Source organism: Aspergillus sclerotioniger (genome assembly GCF_003184525.1).
Source record: "Aspergillus sclerotioniger CBS 115572 chromosome Unknown BO94scaffold_8, whole genome shotgun sequence".
Lineage (NCBI taxonomy): Eukaryota > Fungi > Ascomycota > Eurotiomycetes > Eurotiales > Aspergillaceae > Aspergillus > Aspergillus sclerotioniger.
Window position 1 is genome coordinate 391,818 of NW_020290998.1, and position 24,880 is coordinate 416,697.

At 39.9% G+C, this 24,880-nt stretch overlaps 7 protein-coding genes across 7 annotated transcripts; 5 read left to right on the forward strand and 2 right to left on the reverse strand.

The window, feature by feature from the left end:
* Positions 1–302: 302 nt before the first annotated feature.
* Positions 303–1,368, forward strand: BO94DRAFT_617221 (hscarg dehydrogenase; the record flags this gene model as incomplete). The annotated part of the gene is made up of 1 exon (XM_025616825.1): positions 303–1,368. One exon carries the CDS (start codon positions 303–305, stop codon positions 1,218–1,220), a length of 918 nt encoding a protein of 305 aa, XP_025469523.1. The 3' UTR covers positions 1,221–1,368.
* A 343-nt stretch (positions 1,369–1,711) lies between these two features.
* BO94DRAFT_461492 (uncharacterized protein) lies at positions 1,712–2,502 on the forward strand (the record flags this gene model as incomplete). The annotated part of the gene is made up of 3 exons (XM_025607930.1): positions 1,712–1,831; positions 1,877–2,380; positions 2,440–2,502. The coding sequence occupies 3 exons, from the start codon at positions 1,712–1,714 to the stop codon at positions 2,500–2,502; spliced, it is 687 nt and encodes a 228-aa protein (XP_025469524.1).
* Positions 2,503–2,786: 284 nt separating this feature from the next.
* Positions 2,787–4,106, reverse strand: BO94DRAFT_533252 (kinase-like protein). Its single transcript, XM_025611297.1, has 4 exons — positions 4,084–4,106; positions 3,966–4,038; positions 3,407–3,904; positions 2,787–3,359 (listed from the first exon to the last, which is right to left on the reverse strand). Exons 1-4 carry the CDS (start codon positions 4,093–4,095, stop codon positions 2,887–2,889), a joined length of 1,056 nt encoding a protein of 351 aa, XP_025469525.1. The 5' UTR covers positions 4,096–4,106; the 3' UTR covers positions 2,787–2,886.
* A 410-nt stretch (positions 4,107–4,516) lies between these two features.
* Positions 4,517–6,378, forward strand: BO94DRAFT_533253 (uncharacterized protein). Its single transcript, XM_025611298.1, has 2 exons — positions 4,517–4,578; positions 4,711–6,378. Exons 1-2 carry the CDS (start codon positions 4,574–4,576, stop codon positions 6,350–6,352), a joined length of 1,647 nt encoding a protein of 548 aa, XP_025469526.1. The 5' UTR covers positions 4,517–4,573; the 3' UTR covers positions 6,353–6,378.
* A 246-nt stretch (positions 6,379–6,624) lies between these two features.
* On the forward strand, positions 6,625–7,095 carry BO94DRAFT_447922 (uncharacterized protein; the record flags this gene model as incomplete). Its single annotated transcript, XM_025607527.1, has 1 exon — positions 6,625–7,095. A coding segment is annotated over one exon (471 nt), but the record flags the coding sequence as incomplete, so codon positions are not given.
* Positions 7,096–7,279: 184 nt separating this feature from the next.
* On the forward strand, positions 7,280–8,689 carry BO94DRAFT_533255 (D-2-hydroxyacid dehydrogenase family protein). The gene has a single exon (XM_025611299.1). The coding sequence runs from the start codon at positions 7,619–7,621 to the stop codon at positions 8,642–8,644; it is 1,026 nt and encodes a 341-aa protein (XP_025469528.1). The 5' UTR covers positions 7,280–7,618; the 3' UTR covers positions 8,645–8,689.
* A 12,021-nt stretch (positions 8,690–20,710) lies between these two features.
* Positions 20,711–20,929, reverse strand: BO94DRAFT_461780 (uncharacterized protein; the record flags this gene model as incomplete). Its single annotated transcript, XM_025607950.1, has 1 exon — positions 20,711–20,929. A coding segment is annotated over one exon (219 nt), but the record flags the coding sequence as incomplete, so codon positions are not given.
* Positions 20,930–24,880: the final 3,951 nt, after the last annotated feature.

Consider the following 24,880-nt stretch of genomic DNA (forward strand, 5'->3'; position numbering starts at 1 on the left):
CAACCTAACAAGGAGTACGGTAACCGACCCCGGACATCCAATCTATATCCGAACCCACTAAGGAATTAGAGTCTCCAGTTCCACTGGCACTAACCAATCGATCCGGCATACCATGATATCTCCGCCCGGACATACATTTTAGCCCGGATACACTACTAGCAAAACATAGTATAAAGATGCCTCCCATCAACTTCAACACCACCCATCCACTCAAGCCAATTCAATCGAGTTCAATCCCAAACTCCTCATATCAAGTTGATTCAATCCAATCTACACACCACAGCACCCATAATTAAATCAAGATGTCCCCCAAACTCCTCACCATCATCCCCGCCACCAGCCAACAAGGCCACTCGATCCTCACCACAATCCACACCCACCCCACCCTCTCAAAAGAATACACCCTCCGAGGCATAACCCGCACCGTGACCTCTCCCACCGCCCTCTCCCTCAAAAACCAAGGCATCGAAGTCGTCTCCGCGGACCTCAACATCCCCGAGACCCTTTCCCCCGCAATTGCCTCCTCCCACACTGTCATCCTCATAACCAATACAACCTACGCCTCTCCAGACTTTAAATCCCTGGAACTCGCCCACACGAAATCCGTCGCCAAGGCTTGTCTTGAAGCCGGCGTCCAGCATATCATTTTCAGCAGCGCGGTTCCAGGAAAGGCTAATTGGGAGGGACGGCCCGTGGATGTGTTTGACTCGAAGGCCACGGCGGAGGAGTATCTTCGGGGATTGCCGATGAAGGTTTCGGTGTTTTGGCCGGGGATGTTTATGCAGAATTTTGAGGGGTTTATGAAGCCGACGCTTTCTCAAGCTGGGGAGTGGGTGGTCAATTGTGTTGTGGATGGGGAGAAGAAGTTACCCATGGTGGATGCGGCGGGGGATATGGGAGCGTTTGTGGTGCCGTTGTTGATGGGCGAGGAGAGGACGTATGCGGCGAGTGGGGTGTGGTCGTTTAATGAGATGGTGGAGGTTATTAGGCGGGTGTCGGGGAGGAAGGTGAGGTATGAGAGGATGGATGAGGAGGTGTATGCGGGATTTATGCCGGGACAGATGGGGCCCAAGGTGGTGGAGATGTTGAGGTTTTATGATGAAGTTGGGTATTATGGCGGGGATGAGGAGGGGAAGGTTCGGGAGACGTTGGAGGTGGTGGAGAGGAAAGTGAGTAGTTTTGAAGAGTTTGCGGAGAGGCGGTTGAGGGAGTGGCAGTAGGGGGCAAGCATTCGTGTCGTGCCTTGTCTGAATGGTGCTGCTTGGAATAATGGGACAGATGAGATGATCTTGTTACACCATCAGGGTGGGATGGTTGTTTCTTTGAAATTGTTTCGTTCTTAGTTACTGTATTTGTTTTGACTGCTTTACCGAAGAAGCTAGAAGTTCGTTATAGATAAAAACCCAGTCTTCTATCATATTCAATCGCAGGATAATATCATTTTATTGTTTCCTGCTTGCTTTCCTACTTTTCAGAGTATACATCTTGGTTCTCCAGCAGCTCTCATGTGGGTCTTTAATACTACGTAGTACAAAAATGGAGTCCCCACAATATGCGGAGTCAGTCAAACACTATAGCAATAAATTACTGAGCAATGACACCGACGAGTTGGAGGCAGAATAAGAAAGCCGTGAATGATAGTACATACGAAAATCCGCCAAATAACCTCTCTACCTTCTCATCTCATCCAGCAGTCACCAAAATCGAAGCAATGCCTGATACTATCCAAGTCAGTCCATCTGATATCCAGGTCCTTCAGACCCTTCGAAGATCCGAACACTCCACAGTCTTAAAGGTAGCTGTCCGTGGTGAAACAAGGCTTATGAAAATCGTAAGTATCCCAACTCTCGTCCCGATATTTACTAAATCCCACGAGTATCGCGATAGACTCCCATCCGAGCACGATTCTCCAGACCGCGAAATCAACCCGTTCACTTGCGAATCTTCAGCCTATCACCGACTAAAAGAGAAGGGACTATGCACAACAGGTGTCATTCCTTACTTTTATGGGATAATCACAAACATCCAGCCCGACCTCTGGCCAGAACTCTATATACGTTCTGACGACGGGAGACCTCTGAATGCAGTTGTCTTGGAGTATATTGACAACATGCACCAAATGGATCTATCTACATTCTCGGAAAGCCGTCTAACCCAGCTAGAACGTATCCTACACGAGATACACGAAGCAGGTGTGCTTCATGGGGATCCCGACCCTAGAAACATGATGGTGTGTGCTGGCCGTAATGGTAGACAAGACAGGGTGCTTTGGATTGATTTCGACTTGGCCCAGCTCCCCCCGGGGGGTTATCTTTCGCTGAGACAACAGATGTGGCTGCAAGAGGAGAACGATCTGATGGATTATTTTGTTAAATCGTTGGTATGTTCATTTTTTTCTGATCGGTGTGTGGTGGTATTCATAAACTAATTGTTCTACAGCCTGAGGATTACCGTGAGGGAAGGCTTAATCGGACCTGGAATTATTATTATACAAGGACGTGATAGAATTGATTGGATATTGCAATCATGAATGCTTCTAATGTTGCAATACTATCCGGGACTATTATTTAGTGAAAAACTGGAAGAATTTGCAGGTAGATCATGCATAACGCACAACACACAACTCCAGCTAGATCAAGCTTCTTATGGAAGGTAAGGAGAGGGCAGTTTGAAGCTTGAATACAGAGAGCCTAGGTAAGGATGGTGCTTGTTTCTGAGTAGGGTCATTTCAACTAATGTCTATGCTTCTAAACATGCATATCATAGCTATAATCTGGCAATGGCAGGTATGGGGACAAGAAGGGTAGTGAGTTTGGTGCCGTATTCTCCGCTCGGTAGGTAAGTACGCAGATGCTGAAGTCAAGCAGATGGTAAAAATTAAAAAGATCAAGCAGTATCAGCACCATCAGCACCATCAGCACCACCAGCATCATCAGTACCCTCAGCACCCTCAGGAAGCGCTGACTTAAACTCCTCAAACTTCCTCTCAGTCCAGTCGTACACATGATTGTATTTGTATTTCTTATCTCGAAATTTCAAGCGGAATAGGTTCTGGAGCCAAGTGTAGTCTGGCCGCTGGTTATACCGCAGCTTCCGAATGTACTCGAAATACTTCTTGAAGACATCCGAATCATCCGGTTTAATTGGATCATCCGAATTTTCCGAATTTTCCGAATTCTCCGAACCATCCGATTCAATCTTACACAAGTCATCCAATGGTATTTGTTCTTTCATCTGCCCTATGAGCTCCTCCTTCGATTGACTCCCAGTGGATTCAATGTCTTCCCAAGGCAACCGCTTGTTGAGGAACTCCATCATAATGTACCCGAAACTCTCCAGATCATCCCGGTACGTCTGGCCTATAATCATCAGCTTTGGTAACTCACGTATAAGAGAAGTAACCCACATTGGAGCATATGTGCCGCTTTAGACGCATAACCTATCGTACCATAGACTCGGTCCTCCCGGTTACGTCCATAGTGCATCGGATCACCCGGCGCATGCACCTTCTTGAGAGCACAGCCCAAGTCCACCAAGTAGATGGTGTTTCCATCATATCCTCTCCCCAGTATGAAATTAGCTGGTTTGAGATCTCGGTGGATAATATCCCGGGAATGTAAGAACTTGAGTCTTGCCAACACTTGGTCCGCGATCAGGAGGACTGTTCTCAACGTGAACCGTTCCTCACAGTAGTAAAATAGGTCTTTGAGGCTGGGTCCTAGAAGGGGCAGGACCAAGATGCGGTAGTCGTCACACTCTTGGGAGAAGAAGTGGACTTTGAGCATGCCAGCGCCTCTGCGCGGTTGGAGTCTGTCATAGAACTCTTTTTCTACCTGGAGTGTGTTACTCCTTTTGATGGGTGCGACCTTGACGGCAACATGTTGGTTGGTCTTGAGGTCGATGGCTGGCGAGGGTCAGTCAGTTGGATGGATGGCGGATGGATTGGGGGTGGAGAGATCGGTTACCTTCGAAGACCTCGCCGTAACTACCGCTGGCGAGATATCTTTCTAGCCGATACCGATTAGCTAAGGTAATTTTCTATTCCGGTTAGTGATTGAATGGAAGTGGTGGATATTCACCTACAATCTGCTTCATTTTGAGTGAAGGCTCTGTTTGCCGATATTGTGAATGATGGGGAGAGGAAAGGAAAAATCAGGGGGGCTTGGCCGTTTATAACGTCATTATGCATGGCCTGGATAAAGGCAGGGTACTTCTGAAGGATACGGCATAATGTTTTACTATATGCGGAGTTATACAGTGTGGGATTGTGTTTTACAACTGGTGGGCTGATGTGCTAACACACCTGTCAAAGGAAGCATGTCGAACTTCCTGGCGGATTGTCCTCAGACCAGCACCCTTGCTACTACAAGCCGCACCAACTTCCTTGTGCGAGTATTTTGAGTGCCGTTTATAGACCAGTGGGGCGGCCCCAAACAAAACAAGGTTCTCCTTTTAAAGGACAAGGACCCTTTTCCCCGCTCCTACAGTTGACACAAACAAAGGCCGATCCCATACACAACACAAAGCCGCCAGTCATACGAATCTACGAGCCAAATAAAGAACACTAGCAACAATGAGGTATGTTACTAAAACAACACAAAGACATCCCCATAAATATCTAAACAGAATACGACTTGTACCCCGAGTCTGAAGCTTTGCCTTCTACAATCAACAGATCAACCATACTAACATGGCAGACATCCCGGCAAGCGAGCAACCAAGGCGCCGAGCAAGGACCAAGCGAGTCATGTCCAGGCCACGGCTGCAACCTAGTCCTCGAACACAGCGTCCTCCTCCGAATGACTCTACATCCGATGGCGCAGCAGATCCCCAATCGAATTCACAGTCAACTAGCGGAGTATCCCGAACCAGTAGCAACCTCAGTCGACAAAAGAAACTACATTTCAGCAGGAAATACTGGAATTCGCTCCCAGTAATCCGTCTCACACACCGCGCTCTTGTGGAATTTCACTCTCGTCAATCAGAACTTCACCCTAAGAACCCGAATCCACCTGATAAATCCAATGAATCCGATGAACCCAATGAACCCAATGAATCCAAGAAACTCAAGAAGCCCAAGAAAGAAAGCCCTACACCGGAGGAGACTCTTCGCAAAACCGTCAAGTGCAAAACCATCGAGGAGTTCGCAAGGAGAGGCGGACCTGACTTGACTGAACTCATCGACGTATGTCTTCTCCTACTGCGCAATTCTCGAAAGCTAACCTTCCGACAGTTTCCTCAGGGTACCAGTTGGCAAAAATATGATCCCCCCGAGCCCAAAACCGCCTCACTTTATGACCTTAACGTGCAGGACCACTTGAACCGTAATGGAGTCGAGCAAAGCGTAAACCGGCCTCACAATTCCGGGAATCTGCAGCATATAATGAATAGGGAACGGAAGGACATGGAAAACATCACCGATCGGGCTCGAAAGAAATTCATTAAGGCGTGCAAGCGGTATAAACGCGATCATGAACGTCTAGAGATTATTTACCAGATTCTATTCGGTATTCCTGATATCGATTTAATGGAAGTACAGACCGCCAAACAGAGAGAACTCACTAACCTTGCTCCCTTGGTACCGAACATGACAGCGGCCAAGCCTGATGTTGTCGATGGCGCTCGTTCCGACGACCTGGACCAAAACATCATTAATAATCTCGAGAAGTTCATCGTCCCATTTGGAATCAGCAGCAATACCAACAGCAATAACGCAGAGGAGGACATGCTAGTCGTGCCGAACTTCTTTCTCTGTAACATGCTCACAGACGATGATCAATCTGCGGGAAGTCGTGCGGCCTTGCATTGTGGTTCTCTGGGGGCACGGGCAATGCACAAGATACAGTGTTATGGAAAGAATAAAACTTATGACCAGATGGCATACTCATATGTTGCGGTGGTTCTAAGAACTCGCATGACGCTTTATGCAGTTCATCCGATTCAGTCGCAGGTTCCCGGTCGAGAGACAGACTACCAGATGACACGGATATACGATTTCGAGTTTAAACCTACCCTGCGCGCCTTCCAAGAGGGTATTAGGGCGTTTAGAAATCTTAGAGAGCATGCAACTTTGTGGCGGAAATGGATCAGACCGGAGACAGGAAACGACGACGACAAAAGCGGTGGAAGTGGTGGCAACCGTAACGGCAATCAAAATACTAAGAGAGATGCGACTGGGAATGACAAGAGTGACAGCAGAGGGGGCGATGAAGGAGGCGGCGAGAGCAGTGGTGATAATAGCAGAGGACAAGAGACATCGTCCTCAGACAAAAGAAGGGGGGGATCGGATTCGCATGAGGCCGAAAGTCCTCCGACGAAACGGCGTAAGACAAAACTATGGTTTAACCGTTAATTTGTTGTCTTCTGTACATGAATATCATCACAATAATAACAATTGTCATAGCCCTGTCTTCTAGTCTGCAGCCTTGTCATCAGTATTCTAGGCGCATAGCCACACTACCGTGACTCACAAGGCTGATACCCTTCCCCATAGCTTTTCTCACCATTCACCCTCCTCCTCCTCTTCCTCTCACCCCTCCCCTTTCCATCCCAATTCCATCAAACATCTCATCCCACCTTCTCACCACCATCACCACAACCACAACCACAACCACACAAAATGACCACCACCAATTTAACCACCCCACCCTCAGCGACCACATCACCCACCTCACCACCCTCCCCCTACACGCCCGCATCCAAGCCCTCCACGCCCTCACCCCTCAACTCATCCCCAGTATCTCCCCAACCGGCACCCGCCTCATCACCCACCCCTCCTACACAGGCTACGCGCACCTCGACCCCCTAGGCAAACTCTACCTCGATTCCGCCACCGCGTGCACGAACGAACACGCCTCTCTTCCTACCCGCCTCCTGCACACCTCCCTCGACCCGATCTTCGAATCCATCTACGAATCCTGCTACGAGCAACTAGAATCCGGCCTGAAGGAGGGAACAGTCATCATCCCCAAGAAGGAGGACAATGAAGTTATCAAGTGTGCCTGTTGCAGGGGGGACCCGCACGCGGTGATTCTGATGGGGTTTGCGTCGGAACGGGCCCTGCTTTTCTTTGAGGAGGAGTATCGCGCGCTCTGGGGGGATGAACCTGAGACGGTGATGACGTATTCGAGTGAAGGGGTGAGGAAGTTGGGGCCTTCGAAGGAGCAGGCTGAGAGGGTTTTGAAGGGTGGAGTTGGAGTTGGGGATGGGGATGGTGAGGGGGAGGGGAAGGTGGTTGCTATGTTGTAGTGAGATGCTGGATGGAGTTATTTGTCTCCGTGTTGATATCTGGGGTATTTTCCGGGGTTAAATCGAGCTACCTACGTTCAATCATGCTGCTTCGTGGGCATAATAATCTACATCGATCATCGCAGCTAAGTTAGCGTCAAATAAACTCCGTACCAAACGGAAAAGCCATCTCCCATCCGTAGCATCAACGGATGATAACCCTCCGATAACCGGTGCGGGGAGAAGCAACGGAGCATCAAAACCCATGGCGGGGTTCCGGATATACCCTCTTCCCGGGCTATATGAACCGACTTTTCCTCTCATCAAACGCCATCACCACCCATACTATTCCATCCCATCAGTACGAGCACATCTACATCTACACCACACCATGGCTCCCAAACTCGCCATCCTCGATGACTACCAAAACATCTCCCCCCGACACTTCGCCCACCTCACCTCCCGCGTCGACATCAGCTACTTCCCCGAGACCTTGAACCCGCGCGATACCGCCCAACAGAAACAGCTCATTCAACGCCTCCACCCATTCGAAATCATCGTCGCCCAGCGCGAACGCACCCCTTTCTCTAGAGAAACCCTCTCTGCCCTCCCCAACCTCAAACTCCTCCTCACCACCGGCACGCGCAACCTCGCCCTCGACACCGCCTACTGCTCCGAACGAGGCATCCCCGTCGCCGGCACGCAGCGACGACCCCCAGGCATCAACTCCACCGTGCAACACACCTGGGCATTGATCCTGGGCGTCGCACGCCATATCGCGCGGGACGACGCAGCCATCAAACGCGGCCAATGGCAGGGATCACTCGGGATAACACTCGCGGGCAAAACCCTCGGATTACTCGGAGTGGGCAAATTAGGTGCCCAGGTGGGACGGATCGCGGTACAGGCATTCGGGATGAGCGTGATAGCGTGGTCGACGAACCTGACGCAGGAGAAAGCGGACGAGCAGGCGGCGGCGATGGGATTACCGGGGGGGAGCTTCAAGGCCGTGCAGGAGAAGTTGGAGTTCTTTCGACAGGCGGACGTCATTAGTTTGCATAATGTATTGTCGGAGCGGAGTCGGGGGATAGTGGGGCGGGAGGAGTTGCAGGCGATGAAGAAGACGGCGTTGTTGGTGAACACGTCACGGGGGCCGTTGGTAGATGAGACGGCGTTGTTGGAGACGCTGAATGCGGGCGGGATTGCTGGAGCGGCGTTGGATGTGTTTGAGGCGGAGCCGTTGCCGGTGGAGAGTGTGTGGAGGACGACGGCGTGGGGGAAGGATGGTCGGAGTGAGGTGCTTTTGACGCCGCATATGGGGTATGGTGATGAGCAGATTCATGGGTGGTATGAGGAGGTGGCGCAGAATTTGGAACGGTGGCTGAATGGGCAGGAATTGACGGTGCGGTTGAATTGATTGATTATTGAAACCTATAGTACTTATAGTTCTTGGACATATGTCTGCAGAAACACGTTGCCGCGCGACTGCGGGCGTTCCATCCCTCTTACTAAAATGTATGAAAACTCGAACATCTGATGTACTAGTAGTGTATAAGTGAACTGTTTTGCTGCAATTCCCGTTTGCTTACCCAATTGGGGTGCCGCCGCTTTTATGAGGGCAGCACGTGAATGATCTGTGTGCGCTCTGGGACACTCACGGATTGCTCACGGAGCACGCACCTGGGAACTCCGGTTGCTCCCGGATTGCTCTGGCTCACTCACTCAGCGATCGTGAGCAGCTCCCGCTTGCTCACTGCGGCAACCCACGTGACTAGAACAGGATCTCTAAATCATGCGCAACTAATACTTATTAAAATCTGAGATATTGATACAAACCTACGAAATTTGAGGGCATCATTAAAACAAGGGCCGTCAGCTTCTCTTGGTTTTCCTGACCCAAAATATTTTTAACACCAATTATTTTTTCATTACAAGATAGATTAATTATGGATGAATGGTGATACATAACCTAAGGTATTTCTCTTTTATTTCAGACATAAATAGAGCCCATCTTATCTGAGTTTATTAATTATTAATCTATCCTCTTATACATTTTCTATCATATCTCTTTATACCTTACTCTCTATTTAGTCTCTCGATCTCGTTCATGTTTACTGACAATAGCCATTCACACCTCTACTTCTAGAGCCAGCCAAAATGAGAAAAAAAGAAAGGCTCGTCGTGAACTCCGCCAAAAGCGAAGCTATAATACAGATATTCATTGAATTAAGAATGTTTAAAGATTAAGAGGTAGAGCTTTCCCGAAAATGAAAGAAGGCTACAGGAAAAGGGTACACCATTATGAAGAGTAAGTCATTAATCTTGAGTTCTAGAATATCAAGTCTTTTTATATTCTTATAAATTTTTAAAAGAAGAGAAAGGATTACCCGAAGACTATAAGATTAGAGTTAGATATTAAGTGCCGGGTTTAGAAGAGCTTAAAGAATTTATTTACTGGCATGTTAACTTAACTATGGGTAGACTTGATCCTGACAGATGTCTGACCATGAACTCAATCTTAGTCTAGGCTCAAGAATTTATTCCAGGATTTTATCTCGAGATTAAGAAAGAGATTTCTTATCAGGATAGACAGGATCTATACAGTATAAGTATACTTCACACTGGAAAGAAGTATGTAAGAGCTGTATAACTGATTTCTGAAAGTAGATTAAGCATGATTTAATTACAGAGAAGTATATTAAGAATATAAAAAGATCTAAGCATAATTTCAAGCTGAAAAGTTTTGAGCGTGCTATAGTCATTTTCTAGATTATTAATAATCTATTTTTTATGATTAGAAGATACCATGTCTAGTTTTATTTTATTACTCTGCAAAATCTGTGTGTAAGATCCAGAATGTTTTCTTTAATTCCAGTATCTGAAAATAAAGCCAGCAGAGGTCTTTATTATAAGATAAGTCTGAGTACAGTATTATCTGATTAGTTACTAATAATAATAGAATATTAAACTTGTCTTGTTCCGCGACACAGAGATCCCTTAGAAAATCAAATAGTATTTAAATCAATAATTTATTAAGAATAATAAAGACTCTGAGAACATTATATAAGTAATACACACAAGTATCCCTGCAGAGATACAAGCACAGATTAATACTAATAGATTTAGTATTATTATTTAGAACTATGATAAACTGATTTACTCTAGAATATTATATTTTCTAGACATGGCTCTTATTAACAATGCTCTTTTCAGGTTCTTAAATACAGTAGAAGTTTTTAAGCAGAGGATTTCTGAAGAAAAGGATGAATTAATTCTTCAGTAGAATAATAAGACTAGAGATTGATATATTATGAGAGGTACCTCAGTAACTGGAGTCAGCAAAGATCTATGGATAAAAGAAAGATATTAAGAAGGTTTAAGAAGATGTCTTGCTAATGCTGGCTATTTTATTACTATTATAATTCATGCCATGCATCGTGAGTTAGGAAAGGCTGTCTGAGATAGATTATTATAGTTTTTTATTATGATCTGTTTCTTGAGTCTAGCTAATACCTCGCAGCTAAGTATTCTTTAATACTTATAGCTCAGATTCTTACTTACAAGTCAAAATCTGTCTATAGTAATGACTACCTTGGGAATTGCTCCAGCGTGGATGTTGTCAATTTCTTGAAAGGAAGATCCTTGGATCATACTCACGTGGATTATTTTCAGGGCTTTAAGTAATTTTATAAGAATAGGCTTATTCATTGATTATCTATAGAAGAGGAATAGAAGATTAATAAAGATCCAAGTCTTATTAAGATCAGTGTAAAAATTAAAGGTATACAGTCAGTGGATCAAAATAAAAGTCTATAACATGAATATAATATCTAGAAAAGAAGGATTTATTTAAAAGTATTCCAGTAATATTAAAGTAACTGGGTCTGAAATCAACATGACTGGAAAATTCTGATCAAGGGCTGTAAACATCTTAATTATATTAAGCAGATAGTGAAGAAACAAGTATTGTACAAGCTTATGCCAGAACTAGGTTATCTAGTAATAGTAATCTTCTCTAATCAGAGTCTTTCATTCAATGAAAAAGCCAGTATTATTCATAATATTTATATATACTATCTTTATAAGCTTGATATAGTCTATCTTTCAGACAAGGAATTATAAAAAGAATAATACTAGATGCCTGCTTGTGGTGAATCCGTAGAATAGTAAACTGTCCTTTAATACTTAAATAAATCCTTTATTAATAAATCATAAAATAAATAAGTCTAATCAAAATACACATCTCCATAAGTATCATCTATAATATTTTGCTTCTAGATAAAACTTATTATCTTAACAAGTTAAGTATTGCTGGGAATGCTACACTTATCATAATAAAAAAAGTAGTAAGTTTGAAAAGTACTATACTAGTTATCTTTTATTAATAACCAGCTAATATTATAAGATAATGATATATCACCATGCTACTATCTGTACTAGCTATTATATTAAATATATATAAAATAATAGGCTTTTTATTATATACAGAATAAGAATCTTTATTCAAAGTACAGAGCTTTAAAGCTATATAAAAGAGTATCTAGTTCAGAAATCATGATCTTCAGAATGCCCTGATCCTTCCTGTAACCATATTTTTAAAAAAGAGTAAGATTATTATTAATATCTTTATAATATATATTATTATTATAAAGTAATATGTATGGTATCTAAAAAGGTTTATAAGAAATAATTATCTATTATACTAGATAAGAAGATAGTCTTAGACTATACTTAGTTAATATAATATAAACATCCATGCAAGTATTACAAGAATATTCCTGATTTATTATTATATAGATTAAAGATATTAAAAATTAAATTCTGATAATCTTCTATAATGTCTATAAAGCCCATATTTTTAATTAAAACTGGGATGTATAATATTATGCAGGAAAGACTATAAATATTAATATAATAAATTAAGAATTATTAAAGTATAATTATGTTAGATAAAGATCAGAATAGTATAGTTATTTTATCAGTTATACTTAATACTCCAGATCTTATAGATAATAATAACACGTGTTTAAGTCCTTTTACAGTATGTTTAACTTTCAGTGCAGTTAATATTGATCCATAATTATTAAAAATATCTCAGCCTTTCTTATCCCAGCTAAATAAGAAGTCTGATTAATCTAATATGTGTACTCACTGGGAGCAGAAAGAGCTTTAGGTCAGGATTAAGCAGCTTAAGATTAAGGACCTACATTAAAGAACTAATAATATAATAAAGCAGGAAATCCATAATAAAGATATGACTTTGTCCAGTATAAACAACATATCTATCAAACAGATATTATCTTATTTAATTAAGCTGTATAAGGAGTCTGCCTTATACTTAAACCTTAATGCACCTATTCTCTAAATGGAAGTAACTCTTCTTATATAAGGTAACTCCAGTATGTGCCCTGCAGAGAATAAAACTGTGAAGAAATCAGGACTAACAGGGCCTGTAACTAGAGCAAAAGCTTGCAAGTAAGCAGCTAAATTCTCTCAGAAATCTACAAATTTATAGAGCTTGAGGTATAAAGCTTTATCATACAGTTAAGAAGAAGATAAGTTACTTAATCTGTTTATAAAAGAGTTAGCTACTTTTAATACGGTGACCCCAGCCTTCTAAAAACATTTTCTAAACTGATTGATAAGTTTACTTTAAAAATACTGGTCTTTTATATAACCATTATTACAGTGGTTAACTTGATTAAGAATACTGGAACAGCTGTTAAAATATTAATAAATTATATATAAAACACATGTAATAAATTATTAAAATATTATTTATTAAAGAATCTAGAATATTGTCTCTTATTAATATATAATGTTATCAGTTAAGCATACTATAAAACTTTAAGGACTTTTACTCTTCTTAATATCTTTTTATTTCTCTTATAAATTGTAATTCCGGTTTCTATATATTCAGAAGGATGAGATTATGGGTAATAACTATCAAGATAGGCTTTTGATTATACAAGTTAAAGATAGTTTTTTATAAACTGTCTTATATTAAAGATTCTTCCAGCAGAAATTAGAATCTCTATATTATAATAATGCCGGCAGAAAGTCCTCAGGGTTTGTGGGAAGAAAACTAAAATCATACTTAGATTATGCTGGGAGAAAACTGAACCATGTATATAATAAGATGTTCTATCAGTAGAAAAAGAGCATATATTAAAATCAATGTTCTCCCAATACAGTAATTAATTTATCTGATGGCCTTATTTTACTAATATATAAGCCTGTATAGTCATAAACTACTACTATTAGAGCTGAGGTCTTCTTATAGATAACTATATATTAGCTGTATTATGATAATCTAAGAAAGATCAATAATCTGTGTTATATATATAGATCAGCATCTTTTCTTACTGTTAATTCTCAAGCTGACTCATTCATGCCTTTTCTGCGTGCAATGTATAAACTGTAATTCAAAAGCCCTCATTATTTAGACTACTCTATAAGCGCATATCAGAACAGCTATTTTCTTTGCTTTCTTCATTCTGTAATCTAAGTCTAGCTTCTTATATAAATACAGAACTTTCTATATCTATTATAAAAACTTGTATTTCCTGTTACTACAAAAATGCTTATATTAGTCTTACTGTATTTAATTAATAAAGCTTCAGTGAATATATTATAGATAAACTAGTGTTATTATTAAATCCTATAAAGAACCTGTCTTATAATATTACTGATTATCTATTAAGCGCTTTAATCGTAGTATTAAGATATCATATTTATGATATACACTTATTAATGTCTTGATCTACTGTTAGTATTTCTAGTTATTAATTAGTTTTTGTTGATTGAAAGAGTTTTAAAACATGTCTGTTAATTATCAGTGTATTTAACTTCTAGAGTTTATTATGATAATTAGATAAATACTGCAGAGAAATATGTTATTAGCAGTCTTGAAATAATCAGGCCGCTCACGGGAAGCTTAAGCAGCAGGTAAGCTGAAGGTATAGTACTATCTTAAGATAGTTAGATATAGATATTATCCCAGTAACTATATATACTGGCAAATCGAACTAATATCTTAAATCAATAAATCTTATGATTTAATATTTATATGTACAGTACTTATATTCTTATCTAAGTAATCACTTTTTAAAATTAGAAGGTTTTATGAACACTGACTGATCTATCTGATCCAAGAACTTTTTAGTGTAATCAAATTATTTAAGAGTTTGTCTGTAGTAATAAAAAAAAGGATAGTCTGTATTTATAGATTCTTTAACTAACTATATTAATTAATATTAGTACTGTCAAGTTCTTTACTTCAGCAAAATTATTTCCTATGCTGACCTGAATTCTAGTAGAAAGTATATGTGTGAGGCTCCCGCGCTGAGATTGCCTCAGATTCATACTATAAAATCAATTAATAAGGTCTAAATCAATATTATAACATAGTTACTAGACCGATTATTTTTACTTTTTAATATCTATGTCTGCTTTTTTTAACTATTAGTGATCAGTCTTGCTGATTATTAGATAAAATACTAGATAATCACTGATTTATTTTATTATTTGATTTATTGACGAGGTCTTCGGCTATTCTATTCCATGTTTTTCTCAGTCATCTAGCTTAACAGTGCTTAGAGATTTAGACTTCTCTCTTACTAAGAGAGAAGCCCTAATTATATCCTCTTTACCAAATTCATGATCTAATATTGAGTACTCTATTTAAGGCTTGCAATTAGAAAGTAATTTATAATAATATAATTCAATTTTTTCTAATGTCTTAAATATCACAGAACTTTTATTAACAAGCCTATTAAAAGATACTGATGTCCCAGTTGATTTTGAAAGTAGGGCTTTAGTATTGAGCTTGTTTAATAAGAAATTATTTAATAAGGTCGGCTGTTGAATGATGATGGTATTTGGCTGTGCGCTTATAGAAAGAAGACTTTGATTATTAGACGCGAGAGAGTAAATAATAATGGTATAATTATAATATAATAAATAGTAAAGTTATCTATATAAATATATTCTATCAAGAATCACCGCATGTGTAACAGTTGCGAGCTTTAAGCTGATAAGGCATTGTAAATACTAATTATATTAGTAGGATATTTACATGTCTTAGTATGGCTTGCAACGATATCTTGTATATGCTAAACAAGCCATTAATTACTTATATATTAAGATCAATAGTACAGCTGGATAAGGATGAATGTACTATACTTAATGATTAACACTGTTATATAAGATAATTCTAATTAGATATGACATGAGCAGCTGCGAAGTTTGTCTTATAACTAACTTTTCTTTTCTTAGACTTGTTCAGAGCCAAGAGTAAGTTATAGATAGGAAATTATTTTTCCTAGCTTTAACAGTTAGCTGATATTATCAGACATGCCCAGTAAACATAACTATCCGATCGTGCTAATAATATAATCAGACACTGAGCTGGCAGCGGTTTGCTGCTGCCTTGCTGACTGCCTTACTGGCTGCTTCCTAAGGCTATTCAACCATTAAGAAAAGACTATATATATTAATTCTTGTTATTTTCATGAAGGCATCTTAAATAATTGTGTCCTTCACTTCTACATATACTGCAACGGGCAGGCCGGCATGTCCTGGCTAGTCTTGATACTGCAGCCTTAATTACTTTATTTTCTCGCGCCTGAGCTATATTAAAACCTTCTTAGCCTATTAAAGTATCTCTATACTGTATATAGCGACGTGAGGTCTTTGCCTTTTCTTTCTTACTTGCTTGTATAGACTGGAACTGCTTAACTTGTTGTTAAAACAGGACTGCGTTCTGTATAGACTGTTCTGCAGCCTTGATCACTTTTTCAATAACTTTATATAAAACTATTAATGTCAGATCTTGTTCTGCAAGTTCTTGTAGTTCTTATCTGTCTTTCAAGCTCATACAAATTTGCAGGCGTTTTTCTGAGATAAAAAGACTGATTAGAATATGAGAATGTCAGTGGAGTTAATGTTTTTAGTTGAATCTGTAACGTTGCAAGTATTTTTTAAGGATTAAAAGGAATGAGACCGGTGGCACGGAACTAACTGAGTATATTAATATTAGAGAAGGCCTTAGCGTGTATACTGTGAGATAGCTGTAAAAAATCAAAGCTTTATAATTAATTTCTCTCTATAATAAATAGTCTCAGATATATGCTGACCATATAACTTCTTTAACAGTCTAAAGTAAGCAATATCAAGCGGCTGTAGTTTATGGGACGAGTGGGCAGACATATATAAAGAAATTATTTTCTGAGCTATACAGAACTAATCAAATTACTGAGTTGCATGGCTGTTATGGCTGTTAAGGATTAATAAACAATAATTACCAACAGTTTTTGAAGCTGTATACTGGTTAAACATGTTTTGAAGCCAGTCAAAGCCAAGCTTATTAGTAGTCTAGCTATTTTCGCTGATACTCAGATAATAAGATTTTTAGGCAGACTTTATATTATATTGATTAATGATTCTATGCTGCAGGGATAATCTGTGGTAGAAGTACTGTTTTTAAGATTGAGATTACAATAATTAAAATCATTCATTCACGGTTTTCTGGTTATATATACTTAGCACGTGATTCTCGTGTTTCTGAGTCACAGATTATATAAGTGGTTGAAGTAACTCTTATCTAGAATCTAGTTTCATCCATATTCTATATATCTTTATTAAGAATATTATATTTTTGGACTGTCTTGCGAATGAGGTCGAACTATTTCTGAATAAGATAAGGATCCTTATATTTAGTATGTTGATAGTTATACTTTAATGTGAATTTGGACGTCAATTCTGGATGATGTTTAATAAAGTAAGTAATCCAGCGTTCCGATATAGTATCATGCTGATTTGGCTTTAACTTTACTTAATAAAGTAGCTAGGCAGAGAATTAAGTATTGCAGATATTAAGAGGCAGTCCATGGTAGGCCATATCAAGAAGCCACTGCTTTAACATGTTTTCTTCAATTATAGATAGCTTTTTATTATTGGCATCTTTTTCTGTATGTGATTTGATGTTATTTAAACGATCTTTAAAAGTGCTTATCTTGATGTCAAACGCGGCAGTGCAGGCAGCCTTTGTAGAGAACTTCCCACTCTTAAAGGCTTTAATGGTGAGATTTAAGCGTTCATTCATATCGGCCATATTGATATATGAAAAGAAACACTAAAGAAATCATGATATATTGCGAATAGGGCAATTTGGAAGAGTTCTTTGACTTTAAGATGTTGAGGGTGTAAGACGCGGCGCGGCCGGCGCTGGCTCGGTGTTGTGCCGGTCCGGTGTCTGATTATGTTAACGTAATTGGTAAGCAAGCGGGCAGTGTAAGTGAGCAGGCAGCTGCGCCCGTCAACATAACTTCCATGAAAAGATGAAGTAATTATTAGCCATTATATATATAAAATCTCGTGCTTATATAATGTTTTGATGTGTAGGATATCTTATTCTTGTATATCTTACTGTATTATAGTTGCTGCAGTGAGGCGGTGCCCAGCAGCAAGGCTGTTCTTTCTCTACAGCTGATTCTACTGGCCGGATATCACTTACTTTATCAGCCTCATAAGCCTGTATAAACGCATTTATAGCCTCATTAATAATAAGGCTGTTAAGGCCTGCTATTTGATGATATGATCTCTTCTTCTTAGTGTTTTGCCTCTTCAGCCCAGCTTGTAGTTTGTTAACTTTCTCTTCAAGCAAGGCAGTCCGGTTGAAGGTGATCTTGCAATCCTTTATAATATAGGCTAAGGCTGCTTTTATCTGCAAGGAAGGACTAATTGTACGTTTATGAAGATGTCTCTCAATTGTTGTTTCATGCTTCTTTAACTGCCTCGTATTCTTGGGCGTCTTTGGTAGTGTTGATGTAGTGATTATAATGTCTGTTAGAGTAGCCTCCCGTAGTTGTAAAACAAGCTGGCCAAGCACCTTGTCCGGCTGAAACGGTACTAATCCTGAAGTCTTAAAGGCGCTTTGTATAATTGATTTCTTGAAGGCAAAAAAATGTGCCTCTGGATATATATCCAAGAAATCAATCTTATCAATATAGTGAGCGCCTTGACGAGTTAGCCGTTCTATTAAGCTTCCGTACGCTCGTTTTAATGGTGCAAAGCAAGCAATATCAAGCAGTTGATAAAGATGTGAAGAATGCGGAAGCATATAGATAGGAATAATACTGTTTTGACTATATATATTATTGAATTCCGGAGTCAAATGGGAGTCGTGTTTATCAAGAATTAGAAGGCTATATCGCCCAATCTGCTGGTCCTTAGTAGAAGGAATAAAGTGTTCACAAAGCTAATGTAAACTAATCTTATTAGAAGTCCAACTATTTAGCAATAGATTGATACGCCAATCAGATAAAATAAGGTCTTAATATCATGTCTCTATATGAACCTTTCTCTTAAGAATTAAGTACGGCGCTAACACCACACCGGCAGTATTGATATACTTAATTAAGATCACTTATTCGCGGTTGTCAGGCTATATAAAAAATAGCTTACTTATATAGTCAGATCTTGTGATTACACGTGCTGTAGCCATTATATCCATGGTAAAGCCTGTTTTATCAAAGTTCCAGATATCTTTATTGAGAATATTGTATTTCTTTCTTACAGCTTTAATCTGATCGAACCACTTACTTAAGAGCTTGGAATCTTCATATTTCGCACGTTGGATATGATATCTTCGAGAGAATTGACTCTTTAAAGCCGGTGTATGCTTAACAAAGTTATATACCTAGTTTTCGCTGACAGAGACTGCGGAATTCGAGACATGTTTTTAAAGAAGAATAGATGCTATATTCCGAATATATGACGGCCGAGGATGAAGCCCACGCTTAACAAGTGAGAGTATCCAGTTTTTTAAAGCCTCTTCTTTAAGAAGAGTCAGTTTTATAGACTTGACACATATATCTGAACGTGATTTAACTCCTTTAATACGTCGTTGCAGAGTTGAACGCGGAACATTGTAAGCGCTCGCAGCTTTGTTTATATGTAAAATTCTGCCACTTTGAATAGTCTCAACAGCTAGGCAGATACGGCCTTCTTATTCCACCAAAGATTTTGACGATTGAGGCATGTCTGGTGGAGTTATTGGTGGTTGAATAGCTTCAAGTTAAAGAACGCGAGAATAACGCGCGCGCCGGCCCACTTGCTTGTGCGGCCTACTTGCTTATGGATTATGTTAGACGAGGTCGCTTCTGCTTACATGTATCTGCTCCATACGAGATCTTTCTATAAACGGATTATGTAACAATGTAGTCCAAGGAGATCTTAAGTAGTGAAGCTAGGCGAGTTTTCTTTCATATATCTCAGAGGGTTCGGTGTGTATAAAGCTGTAGGTGCATTAGCTTGTGATGGGGGTTAGGTTATTTAAACAGCTAATACCAGTGTCTGTCTAAGCTAACTAATTATTGCGAGGCCTATAGGCAATTATTAAGAGACCCATATAAAATAATATAGATAATTAAGAGTAGGTACAGTAGTGGACTTCTTAAATATTACTCCGTACTTCACTGTTATCTTATTTATATTGCATCATATCTTCTTGTGGCAGGCTGTTCCAAAGGCGGTTACTGGAAAGGATGATATTACAGTAATACCAGCTGGGCTACTGTAACAGAGATTTACTTATATTACATTTGTCAAACCCTAGGATCGCTTCTCCCTGTTCCTGTTAGCTTAGCTCCCGTTCCAATACGTACCTTATGAACTGAATCAAAGGTAGTCAGGCTGTTGACTATCTAAAGATGACTTGATCCGAACAAGAGAAGAGAAGTAAGGCCAGATAGTGCCGCGCAGCTATCCGTAAGTGAGTGCGGACGAGTGTTGTCACTAAGCTATACCAAAACATAGGTTACTTAAAGACAATTAGAATTGAGCACGAAGAACAGAACTAACTAAGTACATGAAGGAGTGTCCTTATATATCCGTCCCTCGTATACCATTCCGTATACCATCGGGTCTATCATATACCCGCTTGGTAGTCATAGACCATGATGGTATATCGTATACCACATGCCTGTCCGTATACCATGGTCACGTGATTCGTGCTGCCTGACGGTTCGGGTCGGGATCCTCCTCGATAAGAGCCCCCTTCCGTCCGGATGTGGCCTTCTGCCTGACATACCCGCCTTACTAGTTGTTCAGCTAGCAGGGGTCCGTAACAACATTCTGCTATTATATTATTACAGTATATGAAAAGATCTTCTGTTTTTAAAGCTGAATCTCAGATATGCTATATTATGTGAACCACTAATATGGAGTAACTGCACACTATTAGAAAATAAAACTAGCTAGTTAATATTAAATGGGCAAGAGTATTTAGAGTGCACAGCCAAGCTATTTAGAAGAGGAAATATAAAAATAAAGAATATCCTGAAATTGCTAGGATAATGCTAAGTCAAGATATGTACACACAAGCTAAATAGAGACGTGACTATTGGCATGCCTATCTCTGGCAGTCTTAGTCTTTCTAAAGATTTTTTGTGATAATATATATGATTTTAATAAACTCTTTTTAAATAGTATCCTGCGGGACCTTGAATTCTGTGATTATATTATAGAATCTATTCTTTCTGACCCAATCATTAATTGATCTTAATTCGGCTTGTATAGTTGCCTGCCACTGAAAGACATTGGCAGTTTGAGTAGCATCTTCTTTTACTTCTGGTCTCTGATCGGGCACTTCGCGGATATGGTCGCCCAGGTTGAAATAAAAGCTAATGTTTCTTAAGTTATGTTATAAAGTAGAGAAGATAGGATTACCAGGATTAACAGTAGGCCTTGTAAATTTCTAATACATAACTTCAAGTTTTTTAGGATTAAGGATGTTCTGAAGAACTCTCTTCCCAGCCTTCTTTAATCTGGACATGGCTGGTAAACTGAGCAGGTTAGTATATGATAATTTATTATTTGTTAAGAAAAAATCCAGTCCCTGACTCTTAACGGTCTCCGTACCACCTTTAGAATAATACTATCTTATAAAGAATTTTTTAACCTATCTTTTCTCTCTTTACCTACTCTTTTAATATATCCAAAATATTATTAAATGCTCCTTTAATCTTTTGCTGTATTTTTTTTGTGTAGCCTGTTCGGTTGTGGGTAGTTGATTAAAACATATATTATTATCTTTATCCTGTGATATTTATATAGTGTGTTATTAGTCTTACTGCTTACCATATGTCGCGAATCATGTATTATTTCAGAGTTAGATATGAAGGTAGACTTAGTTCTAGAGAAGTAAACTGTAAAATCAGTATATACAGCTTGCAGGTATGGTCTGATCAATGTAGTAAAGATATTCTTGATTTTTGGAAGATTCTTTGTTCTTGCTTCTACTTATTAATAATCATGTTGTAGATATAGTAACCTTTCTTCATAAAAGTAAGAGTTAGAAAGGATGCTTCTTTTCTAGACTTGCTGTTTTCTTGATTAAACAACCTGCTATATTATTTCTAGATTGCTGTAGTACCCCAGGCTTATTATAGTCACAGTAGAATTTCTTGCGCTTTCAGCTCTCCTATTAAAGGACAGATAGCCTGAATAATTCACTGGCTAAGCTGTCTATACTTCAGTAAGAAACAGTATAACAGAAAAGAATACGTTCCTGACATTCTTCTGAAGCAGGCATGAGAGCCTGCTACAAAAGACTATACATAAGTAGTCAGAATAAAACCTGCATTAAAGCTAGTCCTAGATTAATCTGTTTAAAGAATTATTAATAGGCCAGGCCGCCCGGCTTCCGTGCTTGATATATGTGTAAGAGATTATAAGCATGGATTTCTTTATTAAAGATTTCTGACTTAGCCTCAGCTGCAATCTGTCTGATCCTTGTTACGGACCCCTGCTAGCTAAAGGGACTAGTGAGGCGGTTACGTCAGGCAGAAGAGCGGCACTCGGAGAGATGCAACTCTTATCAGGCAGGACCCGGACTAAGCCGCTACGTGTCACGAGTCACGTGACTGCGGGTATACGAGAGGGTATATGATCGGGTAGATGGTATATGCCAATGGTATACGGGATGGTATACGGAATGGTATACGAGGGACGGATATATAAGGACACTCCTTCATGTACTTAGTTAGTTCTGTTCTTCGTGCTCAATTCACATTATCTTTAAGTAACCTACGTTTTGGTAGAGCTTAGCGACAACACTCGTCCGCACTTACTTACGGATAGCTGCGCGGTACTATCTGGCCTTACTTCTCTTCTTCTGTTCAGATCAAGTCACCTTTAGATAGTCAACAGCCTGACTACCTTTGATTCAGTTCACAAGGTACGTATCGGAACGGGAGCTAAGCTAACAGGAACAGGGAGAAGCGATCCTAGGGTTTGACAATCCTATCCAAAGACTAGTTAAAGATATGACTGAAAAGGGCAAGGCTAAGCATCTCAATACTCTCGGAGATTGCTAGATTATATTAATAAGCAATCTTTCTCTCATGTTCATCACAATGCCAAGGGTTGAGAGGTAATCCTATTATCTGATGATTGATCTAGATAAATCCTGCCTCTTCAAGACCTTTAATAATATTATATAAGTTATGAGCTATAGGCCGCATAGTGACTTGTGTTACTTGCTTCAGGTACTGAAATCATTAGTCTAATATCAGACTATTTAAAGAGTAATTATTACAGCAAGGTTCAAAATCTATTTCCACCTGCTCAAACCACGCCCCTGGTTAAAGATGCTTTAAGATTTGTCTGTAAAGATTCAACTAATCAGCAACACTGCTATAATCTATCTATAAATAAATAAGATCCTAGGAATTTTCTCCAAACATCCAGGAGCTCTTAAAGTCAAAAGGCGCATAGAATTCGCAGTTACTGGGATAATTAGGAGGCTATATGGATATTAGATTCACCCTAATAATAAAAGCATCAGGATACTCATGGGCGATATCAATGGCCTAGATCCCAGTCCTGCACCCTAGATCTAGAAATCTATTATTTCTGGGATATAGGATGTATATTATGCTCGTAGACACCTGTACCATTATGAATAATTTATAAAATATATCAAGATAGTCTTGCTCCTCTTTATTATATAATAAGAAGTAGGCTTCTCTGTAATATCCATAATATATATGTCTATTTTTTTTTATAGAAAAGAGTCCTGTCTAGAGGCCTAAATAAATAAATAATAGAAGAAAAGGATCTTAATATTAGTCACCCAATACTTATTAAACATGAATGAAGTATGATTAGCACATGTGGTTTTTAGGGGGTAGAAAGAAATAGCTGGAAAACTGTAGATAAAGTGGGAGAAAGAAAGAAAAAAGATAGATAGAGTTACTTACTATCGGAACTACTCATGCTTGGGAAACCCATTATAGGCCCAGTACTTGCTATTGATTAGGTCTTCTCTGGAGATTCCTGATCTGTAATAACATGAATATTTATAATATCTGACTTTTACCTGAAACCAGTTATTCTCGTAGGATCCTGCAGTCTTGAAAGATGAAGTGGTTGTGAGACAACGAAGCCAAGATGACTGGTTAATACAAGACCCATCTGTTTTCAAACATAGGATTAGACATCAAAGAGCGGTCCAATATAAATAGATCTGTCTTGTCCTGCTAAAGATATGACCAAACAAAAGATATTTATACAATGATCAGCGTTATTGTTCATAAAAGAGCACAGATTTTAGCTAATAGAATATATATAGGGTGTGGAAAGCAAGGAATCAAGAGTTAAGTAGCACACAGAGGAAGATAAAGTTCAGTCCTGTAAATAAGCCTATGAATATAAGGTTGAATTATAAAGGGAAGAGCAAAAAGAACACCACTTAGAATATCCTTCGCGGAATCAATGTGACAGAGGGGAAAGAGAAGCAGGAGGGAAGGTGGTAGAAAGCCAGAGAGACAAAAGCTAATAGGAAAGACTAACACCCACATTTGTGTTGTAAAGCGAGCACCTGTGAATTCCCGCTTCCGGTTAGCTTTGCCGTTTCGGGAATGGTGTCCGGATACCGCGTACTGTAATCACCGCCCGCCGCTGACCCAGGACTATAAGAACTGACCTCTCGCTGTTCTAGCACTTTTCCCTTCCAACTTCTTGATTCTCCTCGTCCTTCGCCCTCTATTCTGCACTTGCCTTGCGCGCCTTCGCCGGCCGTACTCAGCCCCCTTTTTTTCTTTGGCCCCCACCTCTCCTCTCCCCCCCTTTCTTTTTGCGTCGCAAATTGCGGCTGAGCCCTGCCTGTCTCTCCACCTAGACCACTAGGATCGTCCTATTCGTCCTGCCGACGACAACTGGAGTAATGTTGGTGCAAATGGCGGTCCTCTTTTCCGACGGGCAGTCAGCCGACCCTTGATACGGTAAAGACAATCTTGCTCCCTCCTGGCCCCTACTGCTCGTTCAATCTCTACGTACTTTATCCGGCTCTACTATCTTCTGTTTTCTTTCAGTTTCTCCTATCTGGGCCGATGAGAAGACTTTCAATGAGGCTGACAATCTCGCACTTTCTCCATAGATGTCAATGGTACTCTCGTCATGGGAACATTCTGCCTCACATGTGCCCCACCTTCCTCGCGATCCCGCTTGCCACCTCCCAAACAACCAAGTCTGCTCTGTCACGGGCCCAAGCCCGACTCTAACGTGATACTGCTGGCGCCGTGCATTCCCGCTGCCGTGCCTGCACGGTATGTCCAATGGCAGAAATCCCTCATCGGCGATCTTTTCA